This window comes from Peromyscus eremicus, chromosome 1 (genome assembly GCF_949786415.1).
Source record: "Peromyscus eremicus chromosome 1, PerEre_H2_v1, whole genome shotgun sequence".
In the NCBI taxonomy this organism is placed as follows: Eukaryota; Metazoa; Chordata; class Mammalia; order Rodentia; family Cricetidae; genus Peromyscus; species Peromyscus eremicus.
Window position 1 is genome coordinate 18,034,142 of NC_081416.1, and position 14,857 is coordinate 18,048,998.

At 48.8% G+C, this 14,857-nt stretch overlaps 1 protein-coding gene across 1 annotated transcript in view; it reads left to right on the top strand.

Annotated features, from left to right (window-relative positions):
• Nucleotides 1-11,678: 11,678 nt before the first annotated feature.
• Pkd2l1 (polycystin 2 like 1, transient receptor potential cation channel) overlaps nucleotides 11,679-14,857 on the top strand; it is a 32,012-nt gene continuing 28,833 nt past the window's right edge. The window contains 2 exon segments of the mRNA XM_059246447.1: nucleotides 11,679-11,895; nucleotides 12,391-12,504. Of these exon segments, the coding sequence (XP_059102430.1) occupies nucleotides 11,682-11,895; nucleotides 12,391-12,504 (328 nt within the window). The 5' untranslated portion in view covers nucleotides 11,679-11,681.

The window sequence follows — 14,857 nt, forward strand, 5'->3', positions numbered from 1 at the left end:
TAATGCTCCTCCTCCTTTTGTGTGCTCTCCCGAGAATTTCCCAGCTGGGGGCTTTCTACTTCTCCCCCCCAACCTCCCCCCCCCCCCCCCCCCCCGTACACCTGCACCAAGGCAACTACCTGCCTATGGACTGAATGTTGACTGAGACTTCCCTGTGCCCAGCAGAAAGTCAATGCTCTTCTCCATGTAGGGCAACTAAGCCAAGCTCACTGTCACCCCAGGAGCTCACAGGTTCCTATTGTCTCTTTGCTATTGTGTTTTTTTTTGTTTGTTTGTTTGTTTGATACAGGGTCTCATGTATCCCAGGCTGGATTTGAACTCTCTGTGTAGCTGAGGCTGGTCTTAAACTCCCAATGCTCCCATTTCCACCTCCTAAGTGCTGATATTACAGGAGTGTGGCACCACACCCAGCTTGAACACACAAATTTCTAAAACAAAGGGGACACATCCCCAAAGCAAACTATACATGCCAGCATGTGATGGCACAGAACACGGCCACAGTGCATCAAATGGGGAAGGGATAGAGGGGGCCTTCTCAGTAGAGAAACCTCTAGAATCAGGCAGGACAAGGGAATGGGCTTGAGGTAGTGTGATGGAGCAGCATTTTAAAATGTCTTCATGTATGCACTGTGCTAGGAGGTCTGAGAATCTGCTCATGGTTATCTACCCCTTAGCCGTTTTGCAAGGATCAGAAAAGTTCCTGGCATTGGGAATGCCATGGTGAGAAGATACCAGAACTTAACATCTACTAAATGTATGCAAAGACTTTGCATATTTTGCCCAGTACACGGTTCTTTCCAACTAGAGAGCAGAATTACTAACTAGAAACTTTGAAGTTTATTCATTAGGTCTCACTCCTCTGGGTCCCACCACTGCTCCTGTTCCATGGGCCCACTCCAGGCTGCAGACACCCTGGAAACTGTGGCCCTGACCTCTAGGGAAGTCCCCCTTGGCTAACTTCAGGTGTCTTCTACTCCCCTCTCCAGCTCTGTTCGCCTTCGTATCTCTTCCTGCTTAAGAGAGAGAAAGGAAAACACCCATGCCACCAGCTTTACCCTTGGCCTCCAGAACACAGGCGATTGTCACCCTGATGCATTTCATTGCTTAGCTGCCAGGGGCTGGGAAATTCCCTTTCAAAGTTCAGGAGTGTTTTACTCTGGATTTGCAATATCATCTGGTCCAGATGTGGTCTTGCGGGTCCTGGTGCTCTGTGTGTTCTGTTGAAACAGCAGAGGGTCAGTTGCATTTATCCCCCCCTTTAGCTGAGGACCTGCAGTGGGAGAGGAGCTGAACCCAAAGCCATACTCAGTGGGACCTTCAAGGCTGCCCCAGAGCTTCCCCCCTCAAGAGCATTCACAGAAGCTCGAGTGAGCTTGTGACCTTGACTGTGGTCACCCTAGGACAAGCCAGGCACCCGGCATTCTCATCCCTCATCACTCTGTTTACATTTTTTTTTCTACAGACAAATGCCAGCATCCACTTACTGATATCCGTAGCTACCAGATCCTCTGGGCCACCTGGAAAAGCTGTGGCTGCCCTGTCACCCACTTGGCCTTGCTTAGGTGTCCTGGTTAGAGTCACTGTTGCTGTAATGAAACACCATGACCAAAGCAACTCGGATGGAAAGGGTTCATTTGACATACACATCACAGTCCATCCCTGAGGGAAGCCAAGCCAAGAACTCAAGCAGGGCAGGAACCTGGAGGCAGGAGCTGATGCAGAGGTCATGGAGGGTGCTGCTTACTGGTTTTCTCTTTCGGGCTTGCTTGGCCTGCTTTCTTAGAGAACTTAGTACCACCAGTTAAGAGATGGCTTAACCAACAATAGACTGGGCCCTCTCCCATCAATCACTAATTTAAAAAATGCTCTCAGGTCTGCCTGCAGCCAGATCTTATGGAGGCATTTTCTCAACTGAGGATCCTCTCTCTCAAATGACTCTAGCTGGTGTCAAGTTGACATAAAACTAGTCAGCACACCAGGGTAGTGTGTGACCTTGTTAACTCTGATACCATGGTAGAGTGACCTGTGAAACTGGGTGTCCAGAAAGGATATAGGACCTTATGTTGGCTAATCAGGCTCCTCCCCAGGCACACTAGTGCGTGGGCCTGGGTGGAGGGGCTGAAGCTAACAGGCATTCACAGTTAAAGACTATAGCAAGGAGTCAAAGACAGAGGTGGGAAGAGCTAGGGCTGACTTGGTGAGTGTGTCTGGGTGTTCAGAAGAACAGCAGGAGTCTCACTCAGGGAGGCTGCTGGGACTTCTGCCCTGGTTACTGGGGACGAACTGACAGAAGGCAATGAGGTGTGAATTGTCCTCTCAGAGGCGGACAGGCATGGCACTTGGTAGACATTTCCAAAAACTGAGGCTGCCGCTTCTCTAAAGCATGGAGGCCACAAGTGGAAGATCTCTATCACACACAGACCTTCAACTGCAGGGAGAGCCACTAAGATGCTTTAGCTGGGGCCACATCCGCCTTGATAGCTCTTAGCCCAGAAGCAGAGAGTCTCAAGCCCAATCCTGGGGGGTGTAGGACTCTGCTGATGGTCTATTTCTTTTTAAAGATTTATTTATTTATTTTTTATTGTATGTGTGTGGGTGTTTCACCTGCATGTATATCTGTACACCATGTGCATGCCTAGTGCCCTCAGAGGCCAAGAGAGGACAATGGAACTGGAGTTGTGAGCCACCATGTGGGTGTTGTGAATCAAACCTTGGTCCTCTTGAAGAACAGTCAGTGCTCTTAACCACTGAACTTAGTGTTATATGGAGTGGGGGACTCCAAGGTTATCCCACGCACGCATGGAAATATGCTCTCATGCTGGGCAGATGCAGCAGTAAACTGGCAGGTCACCCACACTATGCAGGCATGGTGGCAGGGTGGCGGCCGATAGTCATTCACAACCCAGACGCTGTATCCACGCAGAAATGGTTTATTATAGTAGAGAGACAAAGAGAAGATAAGAAAGAGAGAAAGAAGAGAGAGAAAGAGAGAGGTAGAGAGAGGGGGGTCGAGGGGGGTCGAGGGATGCACACCTCATGGGAGGAAAAGCAGAAGAGAGAGAGGAAGAGGAGGGGCCCTTCCCCAAAATGAGGCTTTTACATCAGGATGTAGGGCGGTGCCAAGGGGCGGGTCAGAATACCAACATTGGTTTCCAAGGGGCAGGTCAGAATATTAACATTCTTCCATTTTGATGATTATAAAAAGGTGAGTTATAGAAGCAAGTGGGGAAACAAGGTTGTTGAATTCCCAAGACTGCTTCAAGCTGGCAAGGGGTGAAGTGTGGAGAGGGAACCGGGAGTCACGCATGGCAGAAGATCTCAGGAATGTTCCTTGAGGGAGCTGAGGAGGCAGGTTGCAGCAGTGGTGTTCCAGGAACTTGGGGGGAAATGGCACGCCAAATCAGGGGTATAGAAGCCATGGCATCTGCTGTTTCTCTGGAGGTCAGGTGGGAACAATGAATCTGCAAAATATGCTCGAAAAATAGGTGGGGTCAGACATGGGCTCTGGAGATGGTTAGTTTTCATCAGACCAGATTTCTTGATGCAGTAGCAGAACTTTCCCCAGAAACCTGTAAGACAGCTGGAATAGATTTTTATCATAGCAAGGGGGTTAAAAATCCATTTAAGGACTCTTAACTACTCTTTGTAGTCAATGTTTTATCAGTTTATCAAAGCTGCATTTATCAATACTAAAACTTTGAACCTCTGGAGTTATATCTGAAACAAGACTATCCTGTACCATGAAGTCTGTGAATGAGGCATACCTGTCTGTAATTTGAGAGCGTATATATATAATCTTGGGGTTGGGGCTGTTAAATTGGTACCCTAATCATCAAACATCATCACATCTGAGAAGGATGAATTTAAGAAGAAGTGAGACAGCTTTCCAGCTACCTAGGCAGCAATCCCAAGTCTCTCTGTGGTTGTTGGGGGACAGAGGCCCCAAAGTCAGCACTTGTTCTGACTGATAAGCCCAGAAGATCTGACAGATTTTTTTTTCTGTGAAGTAGAAATTTGGGGAGACTGACCCACCTTGACTTTGCAGTATGGGACAATTGGTCCTCCATTGCTCCACTTATTCACAGTCTGGGCAGGATCTCAGCTTTTTGCTGCGTGGCCAGCCTTGCCATGAGCTTCTGGGCAGAAGTTCTTCTGTGGCCATCCATCTTCTTGGAGGAGATACAGGATGCTTCCAGGAGCTGACATGTCTCTCTATCATAAAAAGACTTTTATATTAAATGCCATATTCTCAAATATCTCTACTGGTGTTTGAGGACTAGGGGAACAAAATCTGTTTAATGTATAAATTAAATTAACTTTGAGAGCATATATAAATTAAATCTGAATATATAGGTTTCCCTGTTAGTTGCAGCTTCATGAGGTTAGCAAGGACAGAGAGGCTTACATTCTTAAGCCTGAATAGACCTTGAGTAAGGAGAGACATTTTTTAAGCTGTTGGCAGTGATATCTGAATCCACCACCATTTTAATGCCCTGTAGCTATAGTTCTGATCCCTGCATACAGCTAGACCACAATCCTGAATGACTTATATAGAAATAATTGTTTCCTAAGGTCATACAATACTTCCCTATTTCTACATAAAGGAGGTCAAGTGTCTTATTGCAATATTGGGTTCAGTTTCTTGGTACATCGATGGGCACCCTCCAGCCTGTCCTGGGAACAGGGAGCATAGGATGATACATTCTCCTCCATAGCTGCTTCAAGCTGAAATGGGGTGCAGGTGGTCAGGACTCTGAATAGTTAAAAGTAAGGAGGGAATCCAGGCATGTGATCATCTGACCTAGTCATAGAGAAAGGAAATAATTACATTTGGCTGGACTTATCTTACATCAGCCTTCAGCAGGTCCATGTCTCACAGGTTGAAGTCAATAGCCAAGGCCTGGATATGTCAGTCAGCCAGATGGAAGCTGAAACAGACAGACTAGAGCCAGGAGTGTTGGACAAAGTGCTAAAAGGTCTTATTAATAAAAGCAAAGCAAAACAAAAAAAACCCCAGAGCCAGATATTGGGGTAAAAAGATGAGAGCTCAGAAAAGCAGAAAGAAGCGAGCCGCATTCTTACCACTTGGAGATCCTCCGCCAAAGAGACCTACTTCCTGTGTCCCCATGGCTATATGCCTTTCTTTTCTGTACCTCACTTCCTCTCTCCACACAGCTATATCACTTCCTCTTCCTGCCTAGCTCTGTTACTTCCTGTCTGTCTGTACAGACCTCTAGACCTTCATGGTTAGTGCTGGGATTAAATGTATGTACCACCACCCCAGCTCTGTTTCCAGTGTGGCCTTGAACTCACAGAGATCCAGATGGATCTCTGCCTTCTGAGTGATAGAATTAAAGGTGTGTGCTATCATTGCTTGACTTCTTTGTTTAATATAGTAGTTGGCTTTTTCCTCTGATCATCAGATAAATTTTATTAGGGTGCACAATATTTGGGACACAATAAATCACCACACAAGAGCTAAAATTTTATGAATTTATTTTGAACATTCTGGCCCATGGTCTTAGTGATTGGGAAAGGGAGACCAGGAAGGAAAGAAATACCATACTCAAGAATAGATAGGTGAGGAAAAAAATAAATAAATAATTTAGAAAAATTAGTATTATCAATCAGTACTGAAATCCAAATTGTAGAAAAGCAGGTAATGAGTAAGCAAGGAAAATTTTAAAATCTGAGCTTGTGACCCAAACTGTATCAGAATTGTATTAATGTTAAGATCTGAAATTTTAAAATCTTAATGTAATGATACCGCCTGCTTGTGGTTCTGCTGATGCCCCAGAGGGGAGCGCATACATCTCCAGGCCCCAGCCTCATGAGCAGCCGCAGAGGAATGGACGCTAGGCCTTGACTGGACCTCCACCCCTCCCAGATGGGGCCAGGTGCCCTGCCCATTCGGGAGCCATGGACAGGAAGTGACTTTTTGCTGCCCCTAGTAAAGATGGTGGTGAGGCAATATTGTAGCTGGAGTTTTTTCTCTCCAGGTCTCACCAAGCTCCAGCAGTCCGACAGCCCACTTGCCACAAGGCTAGTGGCTTACGGGCATCTTCACATGCTGCTTGTCATGGCGGCAGATGGCAGTGTCTCCCTCTGCCTTCCTGTTCTCTCAATTCTCCTCTCTGTTAGTCTCGCCTATACTTCCTGCCTGGCCACTGGCCAATCAGTGTTTTATTTATTGACCAATCAGAGCAACATACAGACCATCCCACAGCACAATATGACCTAACTGTTTGGACCTTATTTAAGATGGCGGCTTGACCACATGATTGCCCTTATTTAAGATGGTGCCGCCTGACCACGTGATCACCCCTATGAAATATGGCTCCTGAGCATGTGTTCATGTGGCTTTTATTTTTTCCAAAATAAACTGAGCAGATAAGGAACAGATAAATTGAAGCATTTAAAAGTCAGTCAGAAAATATATATATATATATATATATATATATATATATATATATATATATATATATGGCCATCTCAATCATACATTTCCATTTGCACATAGGAAATAGACATTGTGAAAGAAAGAGAAAAGCTTTTTTGGGAAACTTCTACAGTTAATGTATTGGACCTCGGAGGCAGTGCTGTGGAGGGGATCAGGAAACAGAATAGCAGTGCAGCTGGGTGGGAGAGAGGGATCCCCTCGGGCTGCAGCATGGCGTGAGCAGCTGCAGAGGAATGAACCCAAGCCATGGGTAGCAATGGTGGTGGGGGCGGGGTGTGTGTGTGTGTGTGTGTGTGTGTGCATAGGCACATTTCACACAGTGAGGTATAAGGCCCAGCAGATTGACCTCCAGCATCCCAGAGGGTCAGCAAGGGCCGATGAACGGCTCAAGATAGCCAATGGACCCTTGTAACAAAGGCTGTGGGCCGTGGAATTGAGTGGGCAAAGACTGTTTCCATATGCCATCGCATGGGGACAGGGGCCGGAGGTCTCAAAGCCTGAAAGACACGTGATGCCAGTACCATGATCGAAAGATGAGCAAATCCTCAGTTGTGGGAAAATGTCCAAAAGGGAGGCTTATCAAAGTGAGGGGGGGGGGGCTTACAGATTATGCCGGTGTTGGATGAAGTGAGTGTTGAAGGTTCCGGGGCTCCTAGCGTGTCTCAGACTGCCGGTGGGCAGGAGAAATGCGCCAAGAGGACCTCTGCTGAATCACTAGCACCAATGTTACGATATACCCCGCGCACGGGAGACCCCGAGGGTATCCAATGTGTGCAGGGAAACATGCTGACATACTGAGCAGATGCAGCAGCAGGCTGGCGGGCGCCCCACACCATGCGGGCATGGCAGAGGGGTGGCAGCAGACAGTCATTCACAACGCAGTCCCTGTATCTGCATGGAAATATATTATTATAATAGAGAGATAAAGAGAAGATAGGAAAGAGAGAAAGAAGAGAGAGGAGGGGGGTCGAGGGGTGCACACCTCATGGGAGGAAAAGCAGAAGAGAGAGAGGAAGGGGAAGGGCCTTTCCCCAAAATGAGGCTTTTACGTCAGACACAGGGCGGCACCAAGGGGTGAGTCAGAATACCAACATTGGCTTCCAAGGGGCTGGTCAGAATATTAACACCCAGGACCCCTGATGATTGTTTTGATTCCTTGAAGTTTCTACCAACCATTTTTTAGGTTACACCACAGCCATTCACACTTTCCTTCCCTCTGTCTCCCTCACTCAGAAACAGACATGAGCACCAGGACTGATACACCACACTCTCTCCACCTCCACATCCCCCAGTGAACTTAGCCCCACCTCCTGCTTTCTCACAGGGGTATCCTGACTAAAAGCTTTGCACACCAGTCGGCTTCTCTGAAGAAGGAGCTCCTCATAGATGTCTAGGAAGCTTCTGGAATGACCAGTCCCCGGGAATTAAGACTTATTGCTGGATCCAGACAAGAGCCCTCAGATCCCCCATAGGAAAAGAGGAGGAAACAGCAAGGAGCAGGGGAGAGGGAAGATCCCTAGACCTGTGAGTAGAAGCATTCCACACTGGCCTGGCTGCATCTTTCAGGAGACCCTCCATCGGTGCTGAGGCAGAACCCCCTCCTGCTGCCACCTGGTGGCCACATCAGAAAAAGCACTTTTGTAGCTCCTTTCAGAGGAAGGACAGTTTATTTTGTCACTTCCCTGAACCCCTATTCCAGAAGAGGTTCTTATTGTGATCCCCAGGTATCTTTATCTGATAACAAAAACTTATCCCATGTGGGAGTTAACTAAGATAATATGCTGTAATGTGCTTGGCCTCTGAGTGGTAGACACATGGTATCCATGCTTTCTGTCTCTGGTAGACACATGGTAGCCATGCTTTCTGTCTCTGGTAGACACATGGTAGCCATGCTTTCTGTCTCTGGTAGACACATGGTAGTCATGCTTTCTGTCTCTGAGTGGTAGATACATGGTAGCCATGCTTTCTGTCTCTGAGTGGTAGACACATGGTAGCCACGCTTTCTGTCTCTGAGTGGTAGACACATGGTAGCCATGCTTTCTGTCTCTGAGTGGTGGATACATGGTAGCCATGCTTTCTGTCTCTGCTAATGTCATTCACCTAGACAGCTGATTGCAATGCCATCTCCCTCTAGCTTCCCTTCATGACTTGCCCACTTCCTGGCTCACTCACCCTGCTTGCTCTGAGCCACTGTGAGCTGCCGTCCCTCCCAATGTGGCTCTCCTCACACTCAGCACACATGTCACCATATCCCTCCCCAGCGTGTCCGAGTCTGGTGAACCTGCAACTCTGAAGAAGCTTTTCAGGGTGGCCATGGTGAGAAATGGGAAAGTGCTGGTGACAAACACGGGTGGCCATCCTCCCACTCCATACTAGGATAGCACCAGACCAAATTGTCATGCCTGTGGAGAAGTGGGAGCCACTCACCAAGCGGATCAATGGGCTTCCTGACCGGTGTGCTTTTGGTTCTGATGGTCCACATGGCCAGTCATCAGTCCACTCGGGAGTTCTCTCATTCAACAACTTTCAAATCCCTCCAGCCCATGGGCCTCACCCCAGACTTCTGGTGCTAACTGCTAGGATGACATTGTGCAGACACAGCCAGTTCTCCATGTCACTCAGAGACAATGTCAGCACAGTCCTGGCCCAAAGTGCCCACCTTACCATGAACTGCAAGAGTGGACTGACTACACAGGAATGGATGGTATGGGAAGACATGACGTCTGGCCTGTGCTTTAAGAACACAGGTTATAAAGTCTCTATTTGGTGTTTTAGGCCTGAAACAGCCCTCCAGGTCAAGGGATGCTATTGTCCTCAACACTCTGCGGACAGTAAACTAGCCTCGATAGCTTCTTGTTCAGAGACATCACTGGTGAGTTAGAGAGCCAGCGCTAGATCCAGGAGTTTTGTTCACATTCAAGAGTCTGAGGTCAAGAGGGAGCCTGAGCCTGAAGCTTCCCCAAGCCGCACTGTTTGCCCTTCTTAACAGGGTGAGTTAAGAGCCCATGAGGCTTGAGAACTTGGAGAAGTATCAGACAAAAACATCATGAAGTTTCTGTTTGATTTGTGACTTCTTGAGTAAGTTTGAACAGCAGAGGAACGAGGATGCCTTCTGAGATTTCTCAACCCATGCTACCCAGCCTGCCCCGTAGGGCGGTGTGGTCTGATCCACACACCCAAGGACTCAGCACTGAGCAGGGAAAAACAATCGATGGGTGTCGGGTGGGTGACTATGAATAAAGCATCAGTCATGGTCTGGAGCTCCCAGAGTGGGGAGACTTGTCACATGAGGAACGTCCTCAAGTCCATTCAGACCTCCGCTGATCACAGGCCTCCTCCAGATTTCAGAATTGCCCAAGGGAGTGGGAAACCATCTCATGCTCCTCTCTCTGCCTCTCAGGGACCACACTGTTGCCATCCTGTTCCTGACCCTGTCCCAGGGTCCAGTTTTATAAGTCTGGAGTCCTTGTGCAATTGTTCAAAAGGCTCTTGGCTGAGAGCCAGCAGCTTGCCCCTTCCTTACTCAGCTGATCCAACACAAGATGCTCCTCCCTGGCCCAGCTCCTCACCCTTTTCTTCAAGGAAAGCGGGCGCCTCAGCCATCTCACTGGCTGGTAGAATGGAGAGATGGACACTTGTCCTTCTAAGGAGGGTCAGATGGTCCCCAGATGCAGACAATGGAGGGTGTCACCCCTTTCCAGTGTCTGGGCCTTGGACAGGAGATTCATGATAGGTTCAGGGGTATGAGAGCTACCTTTTCTACCCTGTCTTAGAACTTAGGAGACACAGTTTAATCAGGGGGGTGGAGTCTATACCAGGTCAAGACCTCTCCCTGGGAATACTTAGGACTGGAGATCTCCGGGCTGCTGTGCTTTCTAAACTTGAAGGTGGGCTTCAAAAGCCAGTGTGCTAAAGTAGCCCTAGCAAATATTCATGGTTATGAGTCCCCTGCAGCCATCTCTGATAAGCATTTGTAGAATAACCATCAATACTACGGCACCAACACTGTTCTGGACCAAAGCTCTTGCTTATAGGTAAACCTGGGCAGGCGAGCAAAGGTTGGAGATGGCCATAAGCATATGATCAGAGGTCTGTGCCAAGTCTCTATTCAGAAAGTCAAGGAAGAGGGAATGCAGACCAAGCTCAGCAGCTCTCAGACTCAATTCATGCTCAGGTTTACAGTTCTCAACCTAATGCTATGTCATGTCCCAGGAAAAGACGACCAGATCATCTGGTACAGAGATCTTCTTCTAAAGGCTCCAAGTCACCTCCCCCTTGCCCTAGGCTCTGTGAAATGTCCTTCCTCCCAGACCATAGCCTGTTTCCCTAAACTGAGGCCCACATTCTTAAGAAGTACATCTCTATGAGTGTGGGTCCCCAATAAGCCACGAAGCCAAACTTCAGGAAAGCAAAATCAACCTAGAATTCTGCAGTCCTGTCCCGTCCCCATCACCAGCAGAGACCCTTTTGTCTCTTAAGATCTGGGTGGGGCTTCCCTTTGCCTTTGCCTCTCACTGAGATATAATGGTGCAGTGGGAGCCGCCTTCTCCAGTTCTAGGGGCCAGCTCAAGGAGGCACAGTGAGGGGCCGAGAGATCACTGAGCGGGTGGGGAGGAATGCCTTTGGCCTTGGTCCTCACCCTAATCCATGTTAGTCCTTTCAGGAGATGTTTGTTCTTAGTGACTATCAACTCAGACCCACCCCAGAGTTCTGCAGCCCTCCCTTCCCCTAGCTCCCATACTGCTCTTGGATCAGCTCAGAAGCGGGAAGTCTGGACCTTCCATTTGGGGCTCCATCTGACCCCAGCACTCCCCTGTCTCCCTTCCTCCCTCCCTCCCTCCCTCCTTCCCCACTCCCCTTTCTCCCCCCTCTTTAAATCTCAATTCTAGTTCCCTAACAGCTCCTTTCTTTTGTGCCCTGGCTCGAGAGAGAGAGAGAGAGAGAGAGAGAGAGAGAGAGAGAGAGAGAGAGAGAGAGAGAGAGAGGAATCTGACAGGATTGATTACCATCCTGCCCCATGTCTTTCCTACTCCCTCCCCTAGGTGAGCTCAGCTCCCTCACCCAGACAGGAGGCAGAGGAGAGGCTGAACAGAACAGCTGCTCCTAGACACCATTCCCTGGGCCCTCTGCTGCCAGAGTCAGGCTGGGCCTTTGTCCCTGTGTTACCTGGGAGAGTGGGCACCTGTGGTGCCCAGTCCCCACCTCCTTCCCCGTGAATATTATGGAATATCTCAAGGGGCAGGAGCTGCAAACACTGGGGAGTGGAGCCTGGGACAATCCTGCCTACAGCAGCCCCCCTTCCCCAAATGGGACCCTGAGCATCTGCACTGTCTCCAGTGGGGCGTTCCCCCAGCCTCAACCCAAGAAGCCTGAAGACAGACCCCAGAGAGCCCTGATGTCCAGCTGCTGCTTCCACATCTGTCACAGCATTAGAGGTACTGGGCATGAGGAGAGGTCCTCCTGGGGTGTCAGAGTCAGAAGAGGGGCCACCTCAAGGTTTGATGGGGGAACAAAAATGACCCAAAGAAGAAGAATTCTTGGTGTCTGCAAATTGTTTGTGTCAGAGTTGCTTGTCCCAGGACAAGAGACCAGGCTCCTGGTCTACCAGAAAGGTCGCTCGGCAGTCATCACTTGGGGACCCAGAGGCTGTGGGGAGTGTGGTACATGGAGGACTGAGGTGAGGAGGCCCTACCTGAAACAGATGCCCACTGTTTTCACGGCTCCACTCTGATCCAACGTTCTCACCCTGTCTCCCACAGGGACTTTGAAGGAGGGCAAGCAGGGGTGTGGGTGGAGTAACCAGGTCTGAGGGGTCATAGGATGGGCAAGGAAGGGCTGAGTGGAGATGGGGTGAGGTCTAGGGACAGGTAGGAATGGATAACTGGAAAGAGGTGCTGTCGGGGACTCTGAGCATCTTTTCATGCCCGTAGGACTCTGGGGAACAACCCTGACTGAGAATACAGCTGAGAACAGAGAACTCTATGTCAAGACCACCCTGAGGGAGCTTGTGGTGTACATCGTGTTCCTCGTGGATGTCTGTCTGTGTGAGTAGCCACTGCCTGTGAGAGGCACACATGTGTGGCATGTTTGTACACAAGTATGCAGGTAATGATTGAACATCCGTGTGTAGATCCTGGGACTTTTGTGTACACACCAATATACAACTCCTATGGCTTCTCACACTGAGTTCAGTGGAGGAAACCTAGATGGTAGACAGGTTGTTAATGGAAGGACATTTCTCCCAAATTCCTGGGTAACCCAATTTTCAAGTTCAAGTACCTAATACTGAGCCAACAGCCAACAACAGCCATGGTGTGTTGACAGGTGGAAATGTTTAGGGGGTTTCGTGAGTTTTGTGTGATTGGTTATTGTATAACAGCTGATCCATGTTTCTCTACGGGCAGAAAAAAAAATGATTCAGGTCATAGAGGGTTCCTGAGAAGAGAGACGGGGTTCAGTGGTGTGGCAGTGCCCTGTCCCACACAGCAGCTGGGACAGACACTAGCTGGGAACCTTGGTGTCCAGGTTCAGAGAAGGGAGTAGAAAGACCATAAATGTAGACTGGAAAGATGGCATCAAGGAACACGCAAGACGAGAATGCTGGGACGCACAGGCCTGTGGGTGAGGAAATCGCTTCTGCATTCATTCAAGAGTTGCACAGCAGGTCTTGTCTGCCTCGTGCAGCAGTGTTCTGCATGCTGACCAATGCCGCAGCTTGCGCTCCCCCAACTGCAGCACCTCCCTAACCAGTTGGCATCTGCCCTCTTGCTGGCTTTCTACTTTCCAGGATGCACAAATCACAGGCAAGAGACTCTGAAGGTCTGATAATGCGGGTGTTGATGGGAACTGTCATCTATGCCAGCTACCAATAGTTGTGCATTCCTTCGGTGGTTGAGCAGGTTCACTTTTGGGGCCTACGTTTTGATGCTCGGAACATTTCCCTCTTACAGTAAGCCATGCAATGTGAGGCAGAGGAGATGGGACAAGGGCTGTGGGCCCCATTCAAGCCCTTTGAGCACATGACTACCAGAGACTGGTTTGTTGATGTGTTTTCCGCTGTCACCATCTGTCAGGGCAGGAGGTTCCTCCCCTCCTTGTACCCGTGACAGCTGCCAAGGCTCACAAAGAAAGCCTTTCTCTGCAAATAACTGTCATCAAGCTGCACAAGCTTTGAATAGGGTTAGCAGTTTTCCAGCTCTCCAGAGTCACAGTGAACCATCCCGACTCCTGGGTATGGGGCTGGAAAGGGTGGAAGCTTGAGCCCTGTCTGTCTGTTATCTTATGAGCTCACTGCTCTGATGTGGGCCAATGGTCTGGGACTGGCTCACGTTTGCATCCTGAACCAAGCTCACTTCCTGTTGACTAGACACTTCCTAGAGACTAGAGCTCACTTCCTATTGGAGAATCCTAGAGACTAGAGCTCACTGTCTATTGGAGAATCCTAGAGACTGGAGCTCACTGTCTATTGGAGAATCCTAGAGACTGGAGCTCACTGTCTATTGGAGAATCCTAGAGACTAGAGCTTACTTCCTATTGGAGAATCCTAGAGGACGATTCAGATGGTGTGCAGGCCAAAGACACAAATGGTTCAGTATCACTTCATCATGACCCCTTCCATAGGGTTCTGTTTGGTACCCCTCCAGTCCCACCCTGGGGATATCTTCGAGGATTTCTTTGTCTCACAGGAAGCCAATTCTACCATGGACAGCTCTGCTTTCTTTTATTTATGGAACTCCCTTCTCTGTGCCAGATATTGGCATATCTGTGACTTTCTGCTCCAGGAGTTAACCTCATTTCTAGATCTTTCTTCTTTTGCACTGCATACCTCTCTGTTCTCTCCAAAGTGGCAGCCTCTAAGTGCGGGAATGAACGTGTAGTGTCCTATTTGTTCTTAGGCAGCTAAGAACAAATTTGTTCTCCAAGCTCAGGAACTTCCTTTTCTCATGAAAGGACTCAGTGCCACATAGTGACCAGGGGTGGCTTATGCAGAGACTGAAGTCTGGGCTCTGAATTTGCAGATTTAGGCTCATCTGGGAGACCTTCAACTAGTTGCTCAACTTCTCTGAGCCTCTGTGTCCTTATCTCTCTCTACCTGATCCAACAGGATTATGTGCCCATCATGTTGTGACAGCAGTTTCAAAGTTGCCTCATCTCAACCCTGATCAGTTTGATGCCTTTTACTGGAAGAAATGTACCAAAGGGCATCTGATGTGCACAGTACCCTGTGGCATCATTACTTCTGTGGTAAGCAGGCATGTTACAATGTGGCAGCCCTCACAGAGCTGAGTTCTCTCCCTCCTGCGTGCAGCTACCAATGGGCCCCACTCCCACTACCCAAACACAAGACAACCTTGAATTATGACTCTTATCCTCACAGAGGCCACATGGTATGGAACT